Genomic DNA, 20,611 nt, shown 5'->3' on the forward strand with positions numbered 1-20,611 from the left:
CTATTCTCTCGCCATCGTTTAAAAAAAAAAAATCGCTCGGGACAGGCAGACAGAGCCTCGAAGTGAGTCTGAGTCGGCGGCGGCCTACAGAACAGAAACGCTTACGCTGGACCCCGAACCTGCCCGTCTGCAGCTCACGAGCCTACGCCCCAAACACCGCACGACCCAGGCGGTCGGGAACAAAGGAGGGGACACACCCTCTTAAAGGGCCCTGTCTGGGACAGGTGACTGTAACAAGGGCGAGTGATGCGATGGTAAATCCCAGGGTCAAAGTTCAGACGGCACGGAGCAGCTGACGGGCAGGCATGCGACAGGGAAGAGCGGCTTTGAATTCCATCTCCGGGACATGATGAGAAAACGTTAAACCAATTTTTCATCTGCCGACCTCAGCTGTCAATCACTGAAGCCACGCCCGGCCTTGGGTGAAGGCAGCCCCTGGTACCAGATGTCTGGATACTGGTCTCTCCCTCATGGTATTAAACCTGCTTTTTTTTTTTTTGCTTTTTGTTTTTCAAAGCCTTGACAGCTTTTCAGAGGTCTTGTTTCTATTATCCAAGCTAGTGTGTGGTGTTCATCCGAACAGGTTTTTGGTAAGATATGGGATTTGATGGGGGCGTGACAGAAGGCCAGTACATGGAGGGAACTTCTGGGTACTCCACCATAAGTAACCCCCAATACACCTACTGGAACTGCTTATTTAAAAATAATAATAATAAAAAAAACGGGAAGCATTTCTCTGAGAGCATTCTGGCAATTTTTTTCTCACCTTTCACAACACCCAGAACCGCCTTCCTACCTCAGCGAAGCGATAAACCCCCTCCCGTATTCACGGGCCTAAGTGGAGCCAAGATGGCCGCCAAACTGAAGCGGGCAGCCGGGCTCAGTGGCCGCCCCCCCCTCCACCCGGCTCATTTGGGCGTGAGGCGCGACGCGTTTTCCTCGCTGTAAATCTTCCCCCCTCTCATCCGCTCCTGCCGCCGACAGCCGCGCTCCCACAGGTGCACCTCCGCATCAATCAGGAGCCGAATCTGGGGCAGCCCCCTTCCGGCGCTTTCTCACCCCCTCTCATCCCGCCACCACCGCCATGCAAAAGGGGGGGGGGGGGGGCCCACGAGTCCCGCGCATCCCTTCTAATTACAACACCGTGCCCCCCTTCCCCCCCTCCTCTCCATTCACGTCCCCTCCTGGTGTCTTCACTCAACACAGGCTGCACATAAGGAAGAAAAAAAAAACCAACAAAGAATCGCTCAACGTTTGTCTCGTCTTGTTTCAACGTTTGTATCTCGGCTCAACGCGGCCTCAATTCAAAGCTGCCTCCCCCTTTCAAGTGAACCCGCGATTACCAAAACCGGCGATATCGTAAACTAAGAGCAAGGCCAGAGCCAACAGCCAGTACAACACCAGTACCGGCAATTTCAAATAAAGTGAAAGACCAGGGATTAAGCAGATCCCAGAGACCACCCGGCGCCTTGACTTGTGGGATAAGCAATCCCGCAGCGGGGCCGATATTGAAAGGGATATGCGGACGGTGATGGAGCTTTCCCCCAGCGAGGAGAGGAGACAGGCTCGCGGCGGGGTGGGGTGGGGTGTGAGCGGGCACCAGAGGAGGCTTTAATAAGCCCTGGGTGAGGAGAGAGAGAGAGAGAGAGAGGGAGAGACAGCAGACCACCAAGGAGCCAGACGGGGCAGCAGGGTGTGCGGTCAGAAGTGCTGGAGGAAGAGCTGGGTCTGGGTGCCTCGCATTCTGCAGCCTGCGGGGATTTGGATAAGGCAACTGCTATTTAAAGGGGAAAGACTGCCCCAGGCTTAATCCTGTGCATGTGTGTGTTCTGTGTGTGTGTGCGTGTGTGCATGTGTGTGTTCTGCATGTGTGTGCATATGAGTGTGCGCGCGCATGTGAGTGTGCGCGTGTGTTTCTGTGTGTGTGTGCGTGCGTGCATGTGAGTGTGTGTTTCTGTGTATGTGTCTGTGTGCGTGTGTATACATTTCTATCTGAGTGTGTTTGCCTTCTGCCTTATAATCTGTAATTACAAAAGAAAGTGTATCTACACACAAGTCAAACAAGCAGAGCCTGCTGGGATCGCTCAGACCATGAAGAATTAAGTGGTTCTGAGAACCCATGATCCCTGGACAGCAGTCCGATCCAGAACCACGGTCCCAGGACAGGAACCGGGTCCAGAAACACGGTCCCAGGACAGAAGTCCGGTCCAGGTTCGCCTTTTATAGCAGGAACTGCTTCTCAGCCACGTCTGCACCAATCCTGCTGCTTTCTCTCCGAAAGTGAAAGGACTGAGTCCTAACACACTAAGACCGCACCTCGCGCTCGTTTTGGCAGCCCTGGTGTCTGGAGCGTGGGGGCGGGAGGAGCGGGCGTCTGGCGGAAGCCGAAAGATACTGTACGACAAAGCAAGAGAAGCAGGAAATTTGGTCCCTCGCGTCCTTATCTATTCAGGCAACTGGCCCGACTAATTTACTAAAAGCATGTCACGCTCGATGACCAATCAGACAGCTGCTTCTGGCTGACGGACGTAAACGGTTTCGATTTGGAATGACCTCTACAGAGATCACTGCATGTGCGTCCTTAGTTCTGTGTTCAGTGACCACCCCCCCCCACCCACCCCACCCCCACCCCCACCCCCCCCCCCCCCCCCCCCCCACCCCCCACACCACATCTCTTCGCCTTTGTAACTGTAGCAACCGTTGTGGGCAAAAAAAATGGCCGAGCAGAGCCATTGGTTAATTAGCTCCCCCGCAGCCACCTCTCCTAATTATATCTTTTACTAAACCCTAAGTGATCCCATTTAGAGCAGAATGGAATCTTCTGGCATCCCTGCTTCCCCCCCAGGCTACAGTCTGTCTCTGTGTGTTCTCCGTGTTAGGCAACACTGCCCCATCCCCCCCCCCCCCAACCCCACCAACCCCCCCCCCCCCCACCACCACCACCACCACCCCCCCCTCCTGGCTCATTATTTCAACTGCCAAAAGCTTAATGCAAGCTTAATAAAGGGGGACGATTTGGTTCAAATAAGGAACCTTGTGTACTGAGCACGCGAGGAAAAGCACAACGATTAGCTTTCCGATTCGGCTGTGTGCCGCCGCGCGCGTTAGCTTCATTAGTGTTTTTACGCCACGTTGTATTTGCTCTACGCAGAGATAAGCGCACAGTGTAAAAAAGAGATATTTAAAACCAACATATTTTCTCCCACTCCGACTGTACCCGGGCTAGACTATAATATTCTGACAGTTAGATCTTAACTTCACACAGTGAGAGGGGCCAATCCCCAACACGCCTCGAAGTGCATACACGATAACAGTTATTTTCTCGAAAAAATATGGATTTTTTTTTTTGCTACCTGAGAAATCTGCAGATCCACAGCTGCCTAAGCTCATTCTCTGGCCCTGTTATCACTGACAGGTCGAGCAATGGATGGATTGCTCCGTAGAAAGCTGGTATTCCCTGATAAAAATGTACTGTAAGAAAGGCCTGATGGCTCGTAATTATGGCTGTGGAGAGATGGAACACGATTGCGTCGTGAACCTCGCCTCTGTGCGCTGACTGAGCGGCCATTTTGGTCCCACTTTGCACAATTCGCAGTGAAGCGGAGTGAAAATGTTTTTTTGGTTTTTTTTTTTGTTTGCTTTTTTAACAGCTGAAGGAGGACGTTCTGGGCGGCAGTGTGGTATATAATGGGCAAGGAGCCGGTCTTGTAACCTAACAAGGTCTGAGGTTCCCAGATAGGACACTGCCGTTGTACCCTTGAGCAAGGTATGTAACTTGCATTGCTTTAGTATATCTCCAGCTGTATAAATGGATGCAATGTAAGTGCTATGTAAAAAAAAAAAAGGTTGTGTAAGTCGCTCTGGATAAGAGCGTCTGCTAAATGCCTGTGTAATGTAATGACTATTTCATACTTATGCTGCTATTTTAAGTCTGGAAAGATTACAATACTTAAGGAATAAATAGAATTGATTAAATAAAAAATGGGATGGATACACCACAAAACAGCCTGATGTTCTGCTATTTAGCATGACAAATGGGTCATTTATTTCCTTTAAAAGGAAACTACTGTCCTTATTAAAGCCACCATTATTTACCTGCCAGATGGTGGTTAAAAGCATATTACGTGGCGGACATGTAGCGCTCTCCACATGGGATACCATGGGAACAAGGGGAGCCATGACTACTCGGATCTCCTGTGGTAGTGCGTGAGGAAGACTGCGGATGTACCTGCTCTGAAGACACAGATAAGACCGAGCGCAATGTGCTTTTAATATTCAGGCGGTACACCAGTCCCCCGTGGCCCGCGAAGCAGACCAGGCTGCCTCAGGAGGATTCCCACAATGCACCGCACCTCAACGTCGAGCCTGAGACGGAGAGCCGAGAGGGGAATGTGCGTGTAGCCGTGACCAATCGCAGGCTCCCGCGAAAAATGGGGTTTTACGCACAACGGAAGGCGTGTCATTTCCCCTTCTGATATCACGGTAAGGGAAGCGAGGCGTTCCCCAAAACCAGGGTTCCACCCCCGGGGGGGGAGAGCTCCCTCCGAGCCGCGCCGACCGCTCTCTCTCTCTCGCACCTGCAGACGCGCTCTCAACCCCCCCCCCCCCCCCCCCCTCCCCGCCCCCCGCGCGGCTTTAGATCAACCCTAAATCTCCCGACGTCTGAAGAGAAAAAAAAAAAAAAGAAAAAAACCACCAGCGGTAATTCACACCGAATTTCCCCCCCACCCCCCCGCCGCGTCATTAAATTAGGTTAGCGGTGACCGCGGGGTGACTGGGAGGCTGAAGCGTCGGGGCCGTCCCCCCCGCCCCCCCCCCCCCCCCCCGGGGTTGCCAGATGTGCGTTCACCTGGCGCCCCCCCCGGCGGGACCCCCGCGCGCGTACGCAGGAGGGGTGACGAGCGAAATCTGAGAGCGGCGCGTAGCGCAGACAGAGGAAGCACCAGAGGAAGAGACCGGTGTGGGAAAGAGGAAGTCTGGAGAGATAAGGAGAGAGCGTGAGGACGAAAGAAAACAAAGGAGAGAATAAAGGCGGTCTTTTCTTTTCTTTTTTCTTTTTTTTTCGGTGGTGGGGGGGTTCTTTTCCCCCTCGCCCCACACAGACAGCGGTGGGACTTCGGGGGCCCGGGGGCCATTCTGCAGATGCGCACAGCTGTTGAGTCTGAGCCCAAGTCCAGCCACCCCAAACCCCCCCCCCCCCCCACCTGCCCTCCACACTCCCCTCGTGGGACGCCCCCTCTGTTTTCCTGCCCTATTTTCTCCTCTCTCTCCTCCTTCGCCACACTCACGCTATTCCACAGGAAACCTAGCCTTGTCGTCAGCAGCACAGGCTGCCTGACCGGGTGAAGGTAATGACTAATTAACCCCCCACCCCCCAGTCCTATGGGTGTGGAGGTGTGTCTTCACCTCTTCCATCAGGTAACACCACGACATGACAGGCATCTGCTGCTGTAAGAATCACATACTGTATCCAGTACAGGGTAGGCTGTGTTACCTGTACAGTACCCAACACAGGGTGGACTGTGTTACCAGTACTATACCCAACACAGGGTGCACTGTGTCAACATTACTGTACCCAACACAAGGTGGACTGTGTTACCAGTATTATACCCAACACAGGGTGCACTGTTACCAGTACTGTACCCAACACAGGGTGGACTGTGTTACCAGTACTGTGCCCAACACAGGATGGACTGTGTCAACAGTACTGTACCCAACACAGGGTGGACTGTGTTACCAGTACTATACCCAACACAGGGTGGAGTGTGTTACCAGTACTGTACCCAACACAGGGTGGACTGTGTTACCAGTACTGTACCCAACACAGGGTGGATTGTGTTACCAGTACTGTACCCAACACAGGGTGGAGTGTGTAACCAGCACTGTACCCAACACAGGGTGCACTGTGTACCCAGTACATACGAGCTACTGTTGAGCTCTTATTGTTTTAAACTTCTACACTGTGGAAATAAAATATTTAAAAATCGGCTGAAAACCACAGAAAATCCAAACTTTAAATCCAAACTGTCTCCGTGGCACAGCCCTACGGCGCTGCACTCCGCCGGGCTTCGCCGCCAGAGTATTATTCCATCTCCCGTTCCTAATCCCCACCTTAAACGCACTTCACCACAGCCTTCGTCCCCGGCTCATAAAGACTCACACACAGACAGAGAGAGACAGACAGACAGAGAGAGAGAGAGAGGGAGACAGACAGACAGACAGACAGACAGAGACAGACAGACAGACAGACAGAGAGAGAGAGATAGACAGACAGACAGACAGACAGAGAGAGAGAGACAGACAGACAGACAGAGGGGGAGAGAGAGAGAGAGAGAGAGACAGACAGACAGACAGACAGACAGACAGACAGACAGGGCCCGGTCGGTGAGAGATGATGGACACGCTCACACAGTAAAACACAGGCCGATGTCTCCAGTGGATCAGCTGTGACCGGAACACCCACACGCTGTCCAGATGCACAGCAGTGTTTATGTTCACTGGAGCCGCCCCGGTTCCACGCCGAGAGCAAGTGCAGGAGGAAGTATTACAATCTCCAGCACATTAAGCAGCACATCCACTTTCCTAGCAGTGTCTCCTCTCCTCTCCTCTCCTCTCCTCTGTAAATACTGTTAAACCACAGGCCCGGGGGGGGGTGGGGGGGGACCGACTGCAGTTAGTGGGAAAAGGAACAGGGAACAACGAGAGGCAGTGTTGGCCTATCCCTGAGGGACGCCAAACTCACCGCGAAAAAGAGCTGCGATTATACATTAACCCTTAAAGGTGTGACATCACAAATATTGAACATTCTAATGCTGATGTCACAGTCACTACTGGCGACTGAATGCAGCGGAGTTCTAGAACGTTGACTCAGAATTTAGAGAAGAAAAAAAACATTCCAAAAACCCCACTCTTCAAAGGGTTAAAAACAGCTCAGGCTGTTAAGGTTCCATCCCAGCAGGCGCTCACCTGCGTAAACTATCAGCAGTAGGACCTGGCGATGCCCTGCACATTTAAAAAAAACAACAGACCTCAGCCAAGCCGCTTTGGTTGTTTGTGAGAGCTGTGGGTCATTATGCTAGTGTTAAAGAGCTTTCTCATGCCTATAACTCCACGTGCACGTTTGAATGTTACATTCATTGTTTTACATTCATAAGCCTGCTCCCTCCACACAGAGGAGCTGCAGAGAGAGAGGGGGGGGCTGTTCTGCCCAGTGACTAGAGCCACTTGAGCTCGGTGGGCCAGCGGCAGACCGGGCTACAGAGGGGAAGCATTTGGGCAAGCAGCTGGCCCTTGGTTCCGGCCGTTTCTCCGTCCAGTTCAGGCCATTAGCAGGCAGGCAGGCGCCCCCCACCCCCCCCCCCCCCGTCCCTGGCCTGTTTAAAATGGAGCGGGGCCCAAAAGCTCGCCTCCGCCCGACACCTGCTCACGCCCCGGCCCGGCTGGGGAAGGGGAGGGTGGTGGTGGGGGGGGGGGGGGGGGGGCGCTCTTTGTCTGTGCTCAAGCGGCGTGACCGTCCTGCTAGAGCAGAGCCGCGGGCCGCGCCAGGACATCACCACGGCGCGGGGAAGGGAGCGTTGCGGGAACGTTACGGGAACGTCGCGGGAACGCTGAGGGAACGCTCCAGGACTAGCACACGAGCAGAAAATGCATAAAACAAAGGGATCTGATTTTTTTTTTTTTTTTTTTTTTAAGGACGCCATATGGCGCCATACGTTGTGCTGAGCACGCGGCGCCGCCTCCTGTTCCCCTTCTGATCCAGACATCAGAGCGCACATGAAAGCTCCCTTTGATACCCCGGCCGCGTTTGGGGGTCCCGCCGTACCGCACGATTAAAACGGCTCTCAGCACCGGAAACACCGAGGGGCCAAATTAAGAGAATTATTACGCTGCTCAGACAGGAAGTCCCCATTAATTCCTTTAATGTAACAGGTGAGCGGGGGGGGTGGGGGGGCTTCGTGAGCGGGGTGTACCCCACGCCACCGCCCAGACCCGCCGGCCCGGCCGCGTGGCTCGACCCCCGGTCCCCCGCCGGAGACGCGGATTTCATTTCTGTTTGTTTTTCCGAGTGACAGAGATCACTGCAGTCTGTCCCATTCCCTTTCTAAGGTTGGGAAGGAGGGAAGGGGGGGGGGAGGGGTGGAATAATTGAGCCAAATTATTTTGGCTGACAGAATAATCAGTTTCCCACAATTCAACTGCAGAGGAGCTCCGACACAAGAAGAACTTTCTGGCATGTAATTACTGCGCATTGGGCGAGGGGGAATTAAAAAAAAAAAAAAAAGAGATTACTGACTCCTCGCCCCCATTTGTTACACAAATAAAGGGATCTGTGTCTGCGCTTTCCAAGCTGGTAGCACTGTGGGCTCTCTGGGGGGGGGGGGGGGGGGGGGGCGGGTGGGGTCTGGTCTGGTTTCAGGGGAGAGGGGGTTGGGGGCAGGGGACTGTTTTTAGCGTGACACCGGGGGGAAGTGGCAGTCTTGCATTACAGGAAGCCGGCCCCAGGCTGGGTCCTCCTGCTCCTGCAGCACCCCGACGTGCCTCCAGATGTTCGCCTTGCCTCAGTTATATTAAACACGATCAGACTTAACGCTGAATATGGGGGGGGGGGTGGTGGGACTATATTACCTAACTGCCCAGGCCATGTCCAGCAGCCCAGTGGCATGCTGTTGGTTTTGTAGTTCAGCGGATGCAATTACAGCACCTGGTTAAAAGAGGGACGATACTTGTGTGGCTGCTACTGAGGCATTAATGGAATTCTTATCGTATATTAGCAAGAACTGGCCCCATTGTGTTGTCCAAAAACAACATCCCTCTCCTCCCCGCTCTTTTTCTCTCTCTCTCTCTCTCTCTCCCTCTCATTGTTCGGTTAGTAACACTTTCACTCTTGGGGTATTCGTTCCCCCCCCACCCACCCACCCCCCCATCCCCTCCCACCCCGGGCCGCCTCTTGAATTTCCCACAGTTTCTGTGCGCCTGTGTGGGCAGGGTCCACCGCTCCACTTCAGTGATTCGGTTACACCCCCCCCCCCCCAAACAAAGCACGGGTACGTCCGCTACGAACCGGGGCGGTATCGGCCCCCCAAATCATTCTGAACAAACATACGGGCCGGACAAAAAAAATACAAAAAACGTTTAAAAATCTGCAGCGAGGCTCGCAAGCGTATTGCGGTTTCTCACAAGAGTGGCAGTCAGGTGCTGTTATCAAACCACAACCAATCGAGCCACAGAACGAGGAAGAGGCAGCCAATATCAGCGATGTGTTTTCAAGGACAGTGGAGGTGTTCAGGTTCACTCCAATCGAGGGGTTCCCAAAATACGGCCTAGACAAGAAGTATCACAGCGACAGCAGGACAGAAAAACCCCCGGGTTTGAGTCTGAAATCGCAACGCGCGCACACCTAAACCACATTCTTTATCCTTCATGTTTTCATTTTTCTACAATTCCATGCTTTCTCATGTTGCCAAGGAGAGGGGCCCATGGCAACAGCAGGCAAGGACACGCCATATTTCAAAAGCGTGCACTTGCTGTGTGTGTTTCCATGTGTTTTGTGTAATACCTGTGGGCCAGATGCAGCTTCTGACTCCACCAGTCTGCGGTGCACCTTACAGATGCTTTTACTCGGGAAGTGTTTTGTACTTCGCACTTCTATCTCAGTGTGTTTTTGCTTGTCCCTGATGGCAGGCGACCGGCTCTATACACTTTCCTCACGCACTTCACAAACATACTCTGCTCACACAAGCTGCACTCACACACTCTGCTCACACACACCGCTCACACACTTAGCTCACACACAGTCCACTCACACAGACTGTTCACACACTGTGTTCACACACTCTGTTCTCACACTCCACTTACACACTTCACACACACGTTCTGCTCACACACTCCACTCACACTCTACTCACACTGTGTTCACACACTCTGCTCACACACTCCACTTACACACTTCACACACACACTTTGCCCACATGCTCTACTCACACACTTTGCCCACACACTCTGCTCACACACTCCACTCACACATTTCACACACACTCTCTGCTCACACACTCCACTCACACACTTCACACACACACTCTGCTCACACACTCCACTCACACACTTCACACACACACTCTGCTCACACACTCCACTCACACACTTCACACACACACACTTTGCTCACACGCTCTGCTCACACACTCCACTCACACACTTCACACACACACTCTGCTCACACACTCCACTCACACACTTCTCACACACACTCTGCTCATACACTCCACTCACACACTTCACACACACACTCCACGCACACGCTCTGCTCACACCTGACTAATGAGGTCTGAAGTGAGATCAGATAAGAGCCCCATGGGCAGAGGGGGGAAACGCTCACACCTCCAAACGGAGACGAGGGGGTTCGGGGGGGGGGGGTTTCGTTTCCCGCTCTGACAGCCCCTCTCGCCTTACCACCGGGGCCGCGGAGACGCCCCGAGACCAGGCCGCACAGAGCCGCGATTCTTACCCGCCGCTCACCAGAGACGCCATTCTCAGCCGCCACACACACACAGACACCACTGCTTCCGTGTTCCGCCATCGGAACCGTGAAACAGAAACCCCATCGCCCACCACCCCCCCCACCCCCCCACCTCCACCCCCCAGCGCTCGGCACAACACCCGGCTTGTCCCGGGACTTCTCCCGGGACAGAGAGCAAGAAGCAAACGAAGAATAAACAAGTCTCTTTCCCCCCCCCCCCCCCCCCCCCCCACCCGTGCATGTAAATAAAGCGCCCCTCTGATAAGCCCAGAAACGGGAGATTGTTTCTGCAGGGGTGCAGGGGTGCAGGGTGGCGGGGCTGGGGGGGGTTGGGGGGGGGGGCGCAAATGAACTGGGGCTCCAGAAAGACTGGTACGGTGCCATTGTGCAAAGCTGGACCCATGGAGCTACACTCGCCCTCGGTCTCACTCACACCCTCCACCCCGCCGCCCCCCCCCCCCCGCCCCCGCCCCCGCCCCCGCCCCCGCCCCCACCCACGCCCACCCGCCATTCAGTTCATTAAGTGAAGAATGCTGGGGCCGAACTCGCCCGTCGCGCAGCTGCCTGGCTCGGAGACAAAGTGAGAGAAAACTGCCGCTTTTCACTCCTTTCCAGGGCCTTTCGGCGGAACTGGCCCTGCGAGGGCTCCCCATTGGACGCCCCGTGTGAACGGCGGCTCGGTCGCGGCGTGCGGAGCGCCTCCCTCCCTCCCTCCCGCCACGCCACGGGAGAAATTTCGGCCTGGGACCCCGGCCCGTTCTCAGGCTTCGGCGGGGTCAGGCCTCCGCCCCCCCTTTGTCACCCCGCGACGGGACGTTTCATAAGAGGGGACGTGTTTCTTCCTTACGCTCAATAAACGTCCCGCAGCTCCGCGCCGTCGATCACAAAGACTTATGGGTAATCTGGTAATATTCCATAGGCTCGGCGGGGCGCTGGCGACCACGAGGGCCTTGGCTGAACGCGGTAAAGCGCACGGTGAAGGACCACAGCAGCGGGACCCCCGGGAATGGGGATAAGCCCGGATCAGCCTGTTAACTGCAGTCTGTTCGTCTCCTGCCGCTTTGCAAACAGAGATCTCAATTAAAGCCGGATGCTACAAATACAGGTCCGTTCAAATATGAGGACTGCTGAAATTTTCCTCCTTTGAGAAATGGCTAATTAAAATATTAAAAATAATGCGTAATTAAAAACACATAAAATGCTATTGTTATATTTCATAAGTCTGTAGTCAGTTAAGAAAAGCGCCACAGTTTAAATCGTCTGTTAGTGTCTTTCACTTATTGCTTGCTTTCACATTTTACCCTTATTTTTTCCACACATCTTGCATATTGTGTTACAGAATTGCCTTCTTCTAATAGGTTTAAGGTCTGTCATTCCAGCTGAAAGTGGAAAACTCATATATTTTTCATTTGGGTTTTTTTTTTTTTTTTTTTTTTTGCTTTTCCAGAACTTAATTAATCCCATTCTTTTACACAGAAACTCCTGCATAGTCTAAATGACAAAATCTCACATGCAGAGAGAGTGCACAGCCAGACAGCACCACGGCGATCACGTTCAGCAGACATGGAGGGAAAAGAGAAGCCCCGCCCAGTTTTCAACTGCCAATCACAACACTCCTATTGTGATGCTGTTTGGAAGCTTCTATTTCTGTTGGGAAAAAAATATGAAAAACGAGGGGGAAAGCATGGGAATATGTTCCCCGCACTGAGGAAAATAATAAAAGGGGCTCGTCAAATCTCCTGACACGCGCCCTGGGACTCTGTGAGACGCGGCGTTGGCATGGTCAGTGCTGTCAGCGGGCGCGAGTTTCCAACTGCCCCTGCTGCCCGCCAGCGAGCACGTCCGCCAGCCAGCGCACTCTGGCAACCGGGCGCGTTTCCGAGCGCAGCGGCATGCTGGGAACTCGGCGAGGCGGCCAATCGGACGGCCATTCCTCCGCATCACTGAGGGGCTTCCCCCGGCCGTGTGTTTTTTTTGGCGTGGGGGGGGGACGACGACGGGACGGTCCGCTCCGTGGAGCTGGAGGCGGGAGGCGATTAAAAAAAAAAACGAAAGCGTCAACATTTTTACCTAATCAAAAAAAAAACTCCCCAAATGGCAGCTGCGGGGCTCGGGTTCCACACAGTGCTCAGAGCTGACTGCCGAACGAAAAACAAAAAAGAAAAATCAAATGGCTTGGAACATACAGAAAGCCCCCTCAGAAAAAAAAGCCCATAAAGATCAAATAAAAACTTAATGGGCTCCATTCAACAATATCGACTAAACCCCCGTGCCTCCTCTCGTGCTTCTAAAGAAAATTCATATCAATTTCAATTAAATTACTCGGGTTCTTAGTCGAAGAAGGCTTGGGCCGCTCTCGACAGCTCGCCGGGGGACCCCGCGGAGGACCACTGGCGGCCCCGATTTCTACCGCGCGGGCCAAGAACTGTCAGGCTGCTCCCCGCCCCTCCCCCTCCCCCTCCCTGTCCCTGGAGCCAGTCCCCTTGGCCAAAGCTCTTCCCCCTGCCAGGCCTTCAAGTCAAGGCTGCTCCTACGCGTCGAACCCGTTGGCCGACGAGGCCCTCGCCACAGACGCTGTGTGATATACGAATCAAACGAACCTGTGACAACGTGAAGTCCGCCCCTCATTCTTTTTCCTCCCTCTACTGGAAGCCATTTCTCTTTCTCGAACGCCCCCTTTGGGGAAGGAACAATTAAATCAAGGCTTTGAAGCACCCTGGTTAACTGCTACCAGTAAAAAAAGAAGCAGATAAAGAAAAGAAACTTTTATTCCTTCATTTTTTTTTTTTTTCACCTTTTATTCTTTTTCCCAGTGAAAATTTAGAGGGCAGCCTGAGAAAGCACTAAAGCATTAATGATAGATGACAGCCGTCAGCCAAAGAAAGGTTCGGGAACCTGTAGTGTAAAGTGGTGTGAGATAGAGGTTTACTTTTATTCGCGGTAGACCCGCCCCCCCTCCACTTTCCCATCCCCCTATTCAAGTAAGAGCCAATTAAAGCACCTCCACTGAGAAAAAGGGTGCTTACTCCAAAGAGGAGCCTTTCAAAATCTCAGCTCCCATCACCTCTAATAACCTGTGAGGTATTGTCCCATCCTCATCCTCCCGAGCCTCCTTCACCCTTCCCACCAAAATTTACTGGCAACTGCTGGAAAGCAGACCCCTCCAAAAACAAAGGTTTTGACCCACCTCCCTCTACGTGGCATAGCTCTGGCCCAGTTTCAGCTCTCCTTGCACCCACCCCCCGTACACCCCCATCTGAAGTCCACTGCTGGCCAGATGGTGACTCCTTTTCCCTCCAGTACCCCTGACTAATAGGCCGCACTTATTCAAAGGCAGGTATTTGAAATTGTATTTTTCGCGAATGTAGTTCTTATTTCATACAGGTTGCTCACACTGTTTTTGTATGATTCATACCTAAAAAGCAACATTTTCTTTACAGACTCACCTTTGTGAGGTATTCTGTGTTTTTCTTTTGGTTTTTTTTTAATAACAAAGCATTTTTCTGGAATTTGCCCATCCCAGGATCTGAAGTTGCTCTGCTAATACAAATTCATCATCACTGCTGAACAATTTGCGTCACTGCTGTCTCCCTCTACGATGTAGATTTGTGTTCTTAAACGGTGTCGATGTATGCAGAAAGCTTTTCCCTGCAGAAGCAAGGTTCTGGATTCACTTGTGTTGCAACTTGGATTTTTGTGGCACTTTGTCAGAATTTTTTTACTCCCAGATCGCCTGTCATCTGTTTTCTGATGCAACGATGTGCCCGAGCTAAGTCGCTCTGTTCATCCACCTCAACGAGCACGTCTGCTGAACAGGCAAAAAGGAATCTGAAGGTGCCACACTTGATTTTAAGCGATGCGAACGCCGCCATTTTTCAATTAATATGACAGTTGGAGCTCAAAGTCCGAAATATTCCGGCGCATTGTCTCGGTTACCATGGAAACCTTCCCCAGGAGGTGAAAGAAAGGACAGTCTACACACTGAGGCTGAAGTTTTTTCCCAGCTTAATGAAAGCAGGTGGAACGTTCAAGTGCGTCCTCAAAAAACCCCCATGGGATTTCACGGTAAAATGGATATCCAATTCAGGCCAGTACAACAATGACCGACAATGGACACATTAAAAATATAACGAGTTTTCACCTTGAAAGCTGTCTCAGCTTTTCAGGCATATAAAGATGCAGCTGACCTGAGTACACGCTCAACATTCAAATGATTTCTCCACACCCCCTCGGCAAAATGACCATTTATAATGCACCCTTGATGACTGTAGGAGTGGGAAACATTTGGAATCAGGATTTTACCACCAGAAGAAAAAGGACCATTATTTCCTGATGCTTAACTATATAGTTAACACTAAAAAAATTTTAAAGAGTGGGTCCTACCTCAAGGAAGCATGTCCCGGCAGGCGTGTTCTCCTTGATGGTCACGTTGTAAAAGTTGCTCCCGAAAACGGGCTCGTTGTCGTTTATATCCTGCAACAGGACGTTGACCACGGCCGTGGAGGAAAGGGGAGGCCGCCCCCTGTCCGTGGCCACCACTGTCACGCTGGGCCTGGGGTCCGTCTCGTAATCCAGCTGCGAGGACGTGGTGATTATCCCCGTCTGGGGGTCGATGGCGAACCAGTCAGAGTGAGTCCCGTGGTCCCGCAGGAGGCTGTAGCGAATGTCCCCGTTGGGGCCCTGGTCCTTGTCCCGGGCTGTGACCTGGAGCACGAAGCTCCCGGGGAACACCACCTCCGGGATGGTCTGGCGGTACTCCGGCTGGTCGAAGGCCGGCGGGTTGTCGTTGACGTCGGTCACCTGGATGGTGAAGGAGGACTCGGCCCGGAGGGGCGGGGTGCCGGAGTCGGTGGCCATGACGTGCAGCTCGTACGAGTCGCGCTCCTCGCGGTCCAGGATCTGGTCCACGCAGATGAGGTAGATGATGTTGTCCTTGGTGGTCAGGGCGAACTTGCCGTCCCCGCCCTCCAGGGACACGTTCACGTTGGCGTACTCGCCGTAGTCCGGGTCCGTGACGGAGATCCGGGCCACGTACTGGCCGGGCTGGGCGCCCTCGGAGATCCGAGGCGAGCCGTCCTCGCTGAGGAAGATGATGGTCATGGTGGGCTGGTTGTCGTTGTAGTCGCGCACCTGGATGGTGACGAAGGCGTTGGTGACCTCCGGGTGGCTGGCGTTGTCCCGGGCCTGCACCACCAGCTCATGGACTCTCCTCATCTCGTAGTCCAGGGGCTTGTTGAGCGTGATGACGCCGGAGCGGGGATCAATCACGAAGTAGTGCTCTGGGTCGCTCTGTCTCCTGTTAATCTCATACAGCACCAGCCCGTTTGCCCCCTCATCCGCATCGGAAGCGAACACCTGCAGGATGTTGCTGCCGGGCTGCAGGTTCTCAGTGATCGTGGCGTGGTAGCGGCTCTGGTTGAAAACGGGGGCGTTGTCATTGACGTCTTGAACAGTCACGTCCAGGACCATCTGTCCAGTTTTCTTGGGGGAGCCGCCGTCAAAGGCCTCCAGGAGCAAGGTGTAGGACGACCTCGTCTCTCTGTCCAGGATGGCGTTGACCACCAAATCCAGGTAGAGCACTTTGTTGCTTCCCCTCCTGGTCTCCAGGAGGAAAGCCTGGCCCACGTTTCCGTCCTTGATCAAGTAGCCTTGAGTGGTCAGCTGGTCTCTGTCCGCATCGGGGGCTGGATCCAGGGAGAACCTGGTCCCGACAGCCGTCTGCTCTGGGATCGTGAAGGTGGCCCTCTTCCTGGGGAAGGTGGGCGCGTGGTCGTTGATGTCGTTCACCGTGATGGTCACCTCCACCGTCACCCCCGTCATGGTGACGGCGATGAAGTTGTAGCGGTCCCTCGCCTCCCGGTCCAGGACCTTGGCGGTCTTGATGATGCCCGTGGTCTCGTCGATGTGCAGGTCGCTGCCCACGCCGGTGCCCTCGTGGTCCGAGATGAAGAAAACCGAGGCGGTGACGCCGGGGGGCAAGCCGGCGCTGATGTCCCCCACGATGGTGCCCGCCGGCTGCTCCTCGTCCAGCTGCAGCTCCAGGGTTCCCAGGACCGCGGACGAGTGGACGGCGATGAGCTCCAGCGCCACGTAGAGCAACAGCAGCACCCTCTTATTCCAGGACCCGTGCTTCCGCAACGAGCTCAGCGCACTCTTCCCTGTACCTCTGTCCGAAGCCATCGTCTTCATGGTGACCGTTTCCTCCTTAAGCCTGCGAAAAAAATTAAAAAATTACAAATTTAACTGGAGGAAACAAAAACCAAGAGCGCTGTCACTTACGGTAATGGAAAATAAGGTGCGTGCTGTCAGCCGTACACATAAAACAAGGCCGACGAAATGAGTCGTGCATTTCTGCTGTCAAAGCCAACTCGGTGTGCCTCAGAGGAACATAAAGAAAGTCCGACAGCTCTGACCGCGGGTTCGACTGGCTCCGATCCCGACCGCACAGGCCTTTGAAAAACAACGAGTCCCTCACAAGTCATTTTCGTGCATTTATTCCTCACACCTAATCAGTCAAACTCTCATTTCTCTGACAGAGCAGAAATCTCTACCTTCAAGAGAAGGAAAAAAAGGCCCTGACCTCAAGTCTCAATGCCTTTCCTGCCCCGCTTCTAGACTGGGAGAGTCTTTATGGTTTCTACATTCGTTTTTAATTAGATAGAGACAAGTCCAGTGATTTGCTGCTGTGGGCTCATATTTGTGCTTGGCTAGTAAGAATACCCTCAGGCAGCTTGTCAGCAAAAAGCAGGGATCACTGTATCGAGACTGGGATGGGCGAGAATGTGGACGTTCACGCGAAGACTAAGAGTGATGGGGATAGCCAATCTGAGACCAGACCACATCAATACTGAGTGCTCCCCTGACACCCCTCTATGTTTGGGGTGTTAACTTCAGGAATGTCATCCTCTGGAACAATAATAAAAAAACAAATGTGAGGAACAAGCCGGAAAAAAAGGGAATGCTGTCTTCAATAGCTGACAAGAAATATGCTCTGTTTTATCCACTTGTTTGGAAAAGCATAAAACACCCACCCCCCCTTCCCACCCTGATGTCTAAGACGGGGAACGTTTCATGCCATCAATGTCTAGATGAGGAACTCATTCCAAGTCACCAGAGAGGATCAAGCAGGTGGTGTTTTGAAAGCTTAAAAGAAAAGACTTTTAGCCCCGGTGATATACTGAAATGAGCCTTCAAATGGTTCATGAAAGCACTGAGAAGCTGGTCAGCCAGCTTAAATAAATTACACCTCTAATGAATAACTTAATTGCCCGTGCCGTGAATGTCCTCTTGGCTACTGTAACCCGTATTTTACAGAGCGCCAAAGAAGGAGTTTCACGTCCTTGAAAACTTGGCAGGCGGGACCGTATCCCTGCGATTGTCCTTGCAGTCCCTCCCCAAACATGTGTGTTTTAGCGACCAAACCTGGTGGTCAGGCCTTGTTAAATAAGTTCTGCTCTTCTCAAGAGTTCAAGAGTTACAGCTTTAACTCAAGGGCCTGACCAACTCTGAGACAGCAGCTTTAGATGCAGAACACATGGTGCACAGAGAGACACCACTGAAAGGCAGGGAAACACAGTATGTTTAAGCCTGGAGAACAATTTCAAGTCTGCCAGTGGAAAAGTGAGAAAAAAAACAAACTCCTGCAGAGTTTGTATCAGGAGTGAAACATTGTTTCCTCAATAGGGGGAGACTGAGGAGGAGAAGGAGTATATGTGGTCCAAAATGGTGAAATTCCAAAAAATAATGGCAATCCCCCTACACATACGCATACACACACACACACACACACACTCTCTCTCTCTCTCTCTCTCTCTCTATCTCACACACACACAACACCAGTCCTAAGCAGCTAAAACATAGGAAAAGCATGGTGCTTAAACTCTTTGAAATGTATTTATGGACCTCACAGGGTCAAAAAAAAAAAAGAAAAGAAAAAAAAAACACTAATGACTTACATGCCATCGCTGAGCCAGAAAAGATCACACCATTTCGAGGGCTGTTTTATTTGCGGGGGAATTCTGTGCCTGGCCAAGCTGCCAGCACTCTGCCCTGTATGTAAAATCAGGGATCTCCCCCAAAACTCCCCCCTCCTACACACACACACACACACACACACACGCCCCTTTATCCAAGCCAAGACTACAACAGGCAACTGTGTGTGGAGACACACACTGCCCTTAGACAAACGCAGTGCATTGTGGGCTTTACGCTGATGCAGATGGCCTCAAACAGTGCTGATATTTCATACCCTGGTGAGGATGCTCTGCGGGACAATTATACTACTTTGGCAGGGATCCTTTGGAACCCGCAGAGGTTCAGTAATTCAGTATAAGAGACACCCTGAACCCGCATGGGGTGTTTGAATAAGCTTGTCGCCATCTGTGGTGTAATTCGAGTCTCAAAATAGTTTACTGACAGAGAGGACACAGAAAGATAAATATTTTGTTATATGCAAAACTGCATTATCGTACATCACACTGTTAGTGGTTTGCGTCTAAGAGGCTCCTGGTTATCATATAATCGTTCATGTCGCCATAAAGATTATGTTATTTTTACATCTGTGAAATCCAAAAAGGTCTCTTTTGAAGAACCTACAGAATTTGAGACTTACAGACAGTACTGTACATTAGGCTCTAATGTAAATCAGCTCTGTCAGGCTCCCCCTGGTGGCATTACCAGAGCTTGCAACTATACCCTCCAACTTGATAAAACTTCTAGAGATCTTACAGATCTTTTGCAGTTGGTTACATGCATTTTTCAATACTGAATTCACTTTATCAAATAGTAAAAAATATATATATATTTTGTACATAACGGCCTGTGCGTATGCATGTGTGTGTGCGTGCATTTATGTGTGTGTGTTTGTGTGTGTGGGTGTGTATGTGTGTGTGCGTTTATGTGTGTGTGTGCGTGAGTGTGCATGTATTTGTGTGTGTGTGTGTGTGTGTGTGTAGGTGTGTTTGTGTGTGTGCGTTTATGTGTATGTGTGAGTGTGTGTGCATGTCTGTGTGTCTGTGAGTCTGAATGGACGCCTGTGTGCATAGCGTGTGTAGTGTGTATAGACACACCTCCAGCAGGCTGTAGCTGCAGGCCTGTGTTTATGTGTGTGTGTGTGTGTAAGTGCGTGCGTGTATGTGTGTGTGTGTGTATAGACACACCTCCAGCAGGCTGTAGCTGCAGGCCTGTGTTTATGTGTGTGTGTGTGTGTGTAAGTGCGTGCGTGTATGTGTGCGTGTGTGTATAGACACACCTCCAGCAGCCTGTGTTTGGCGGGTTGGCGGGTGTGACAGTGTGTTTGACCGCCTCAGAGGGGCAGTGCACCGGGAGGAGGGCTCCGCAGAGTCTGCCCGGCTCTCTCTGGCTCAGCAGCATGGTGAGTGGGGCCACACACGTACACATGCTTGTGTGCACGCATTCACACAAACATACACACACACTTTCACACACTCTCACACTCACAAACACACACACACACACACATATACACGTGGCCATGCATGTATACACACATGCATGTGTGCATGTATTCACACACACACACACACACACACACACACACAAACTCTCACACACTCACAAAGACACACACACACGTGTACATGCATGTACACACACACATGCATGTGTGCACGCATTCACATACACACACACACACACACACACACACAGGTATGGTAAGAAGGAATTGTGGTGATTTTGTGTCACAATCATCACCCACCCAGCTTTAGCCACTTAAGAAAAACAAATAAAAGTTGCAAAAAGATGCAGAAAATCAGCATCTCGCAATGAGGAAACAAAGGCTTCTTGTGGTGAGTCAGTACTTCAAACGCTCCAAGTTCTCCTCCATCGCTGTGTAAATCAAAAGGAGCTTATATTTTTAGCACTGCTCTCTGGCTGCAAAACTCATCAGGTGCATGTCAAACTTCTCGAAACTGCGATTAACATTAATGTGGTGCTAAAGCGCACCTCAAAAACTGATTTACTAAGGTCTAGGAGGAGGCTTTTCTTCGTGGCCCGGGCCTCCTCTGATGCCACAGCGGTGTGAATGCACTCGTGTTTTAAGACCACCACAGGCTGGATTAATGGATTTATCAG

The 20,611-nt window shown here is 52.1% G+C and overlaps 1 protein-coding gene across 1 annotated transcript in view; it reads right to left on the reverse strand.

The window, feature by feature from the left end:
- Positions 1-20,611, reverse strand: part of dchs1a (dachsous cadherin-related 1a) — a 123,843-nt gene that overhangs the window by 93,024 nt on the left and 10,208 nt on the right. Inside the window, exon 2 of the mRNA XM_035385845.1 lies at positions 14,900-16,727. Within this exon, the coding sequence (XP_035241736.1) occupies positions 14,900-16,727 (1,828 nt within the window). The remainder of the gene's footprint in view (positions 1-14,899; positions 16,728-20,611) is intronic.

Source organism: Anguilla anguilla, chromosome 12 (assembly GCF_013347855.1).
Source record: "Anguilla anguilla isolate fAngAng1 chromosome 12, fAngAng1.pri, whole genome shotgun sequence".
Taxonomy (NCBI): domain Eukaryota; kingdom Metazoa; phylum Chordata; class Actinopteri; order Anguilliformes; family Anguillidae; genus Anguilla; species Anguilla anguilla.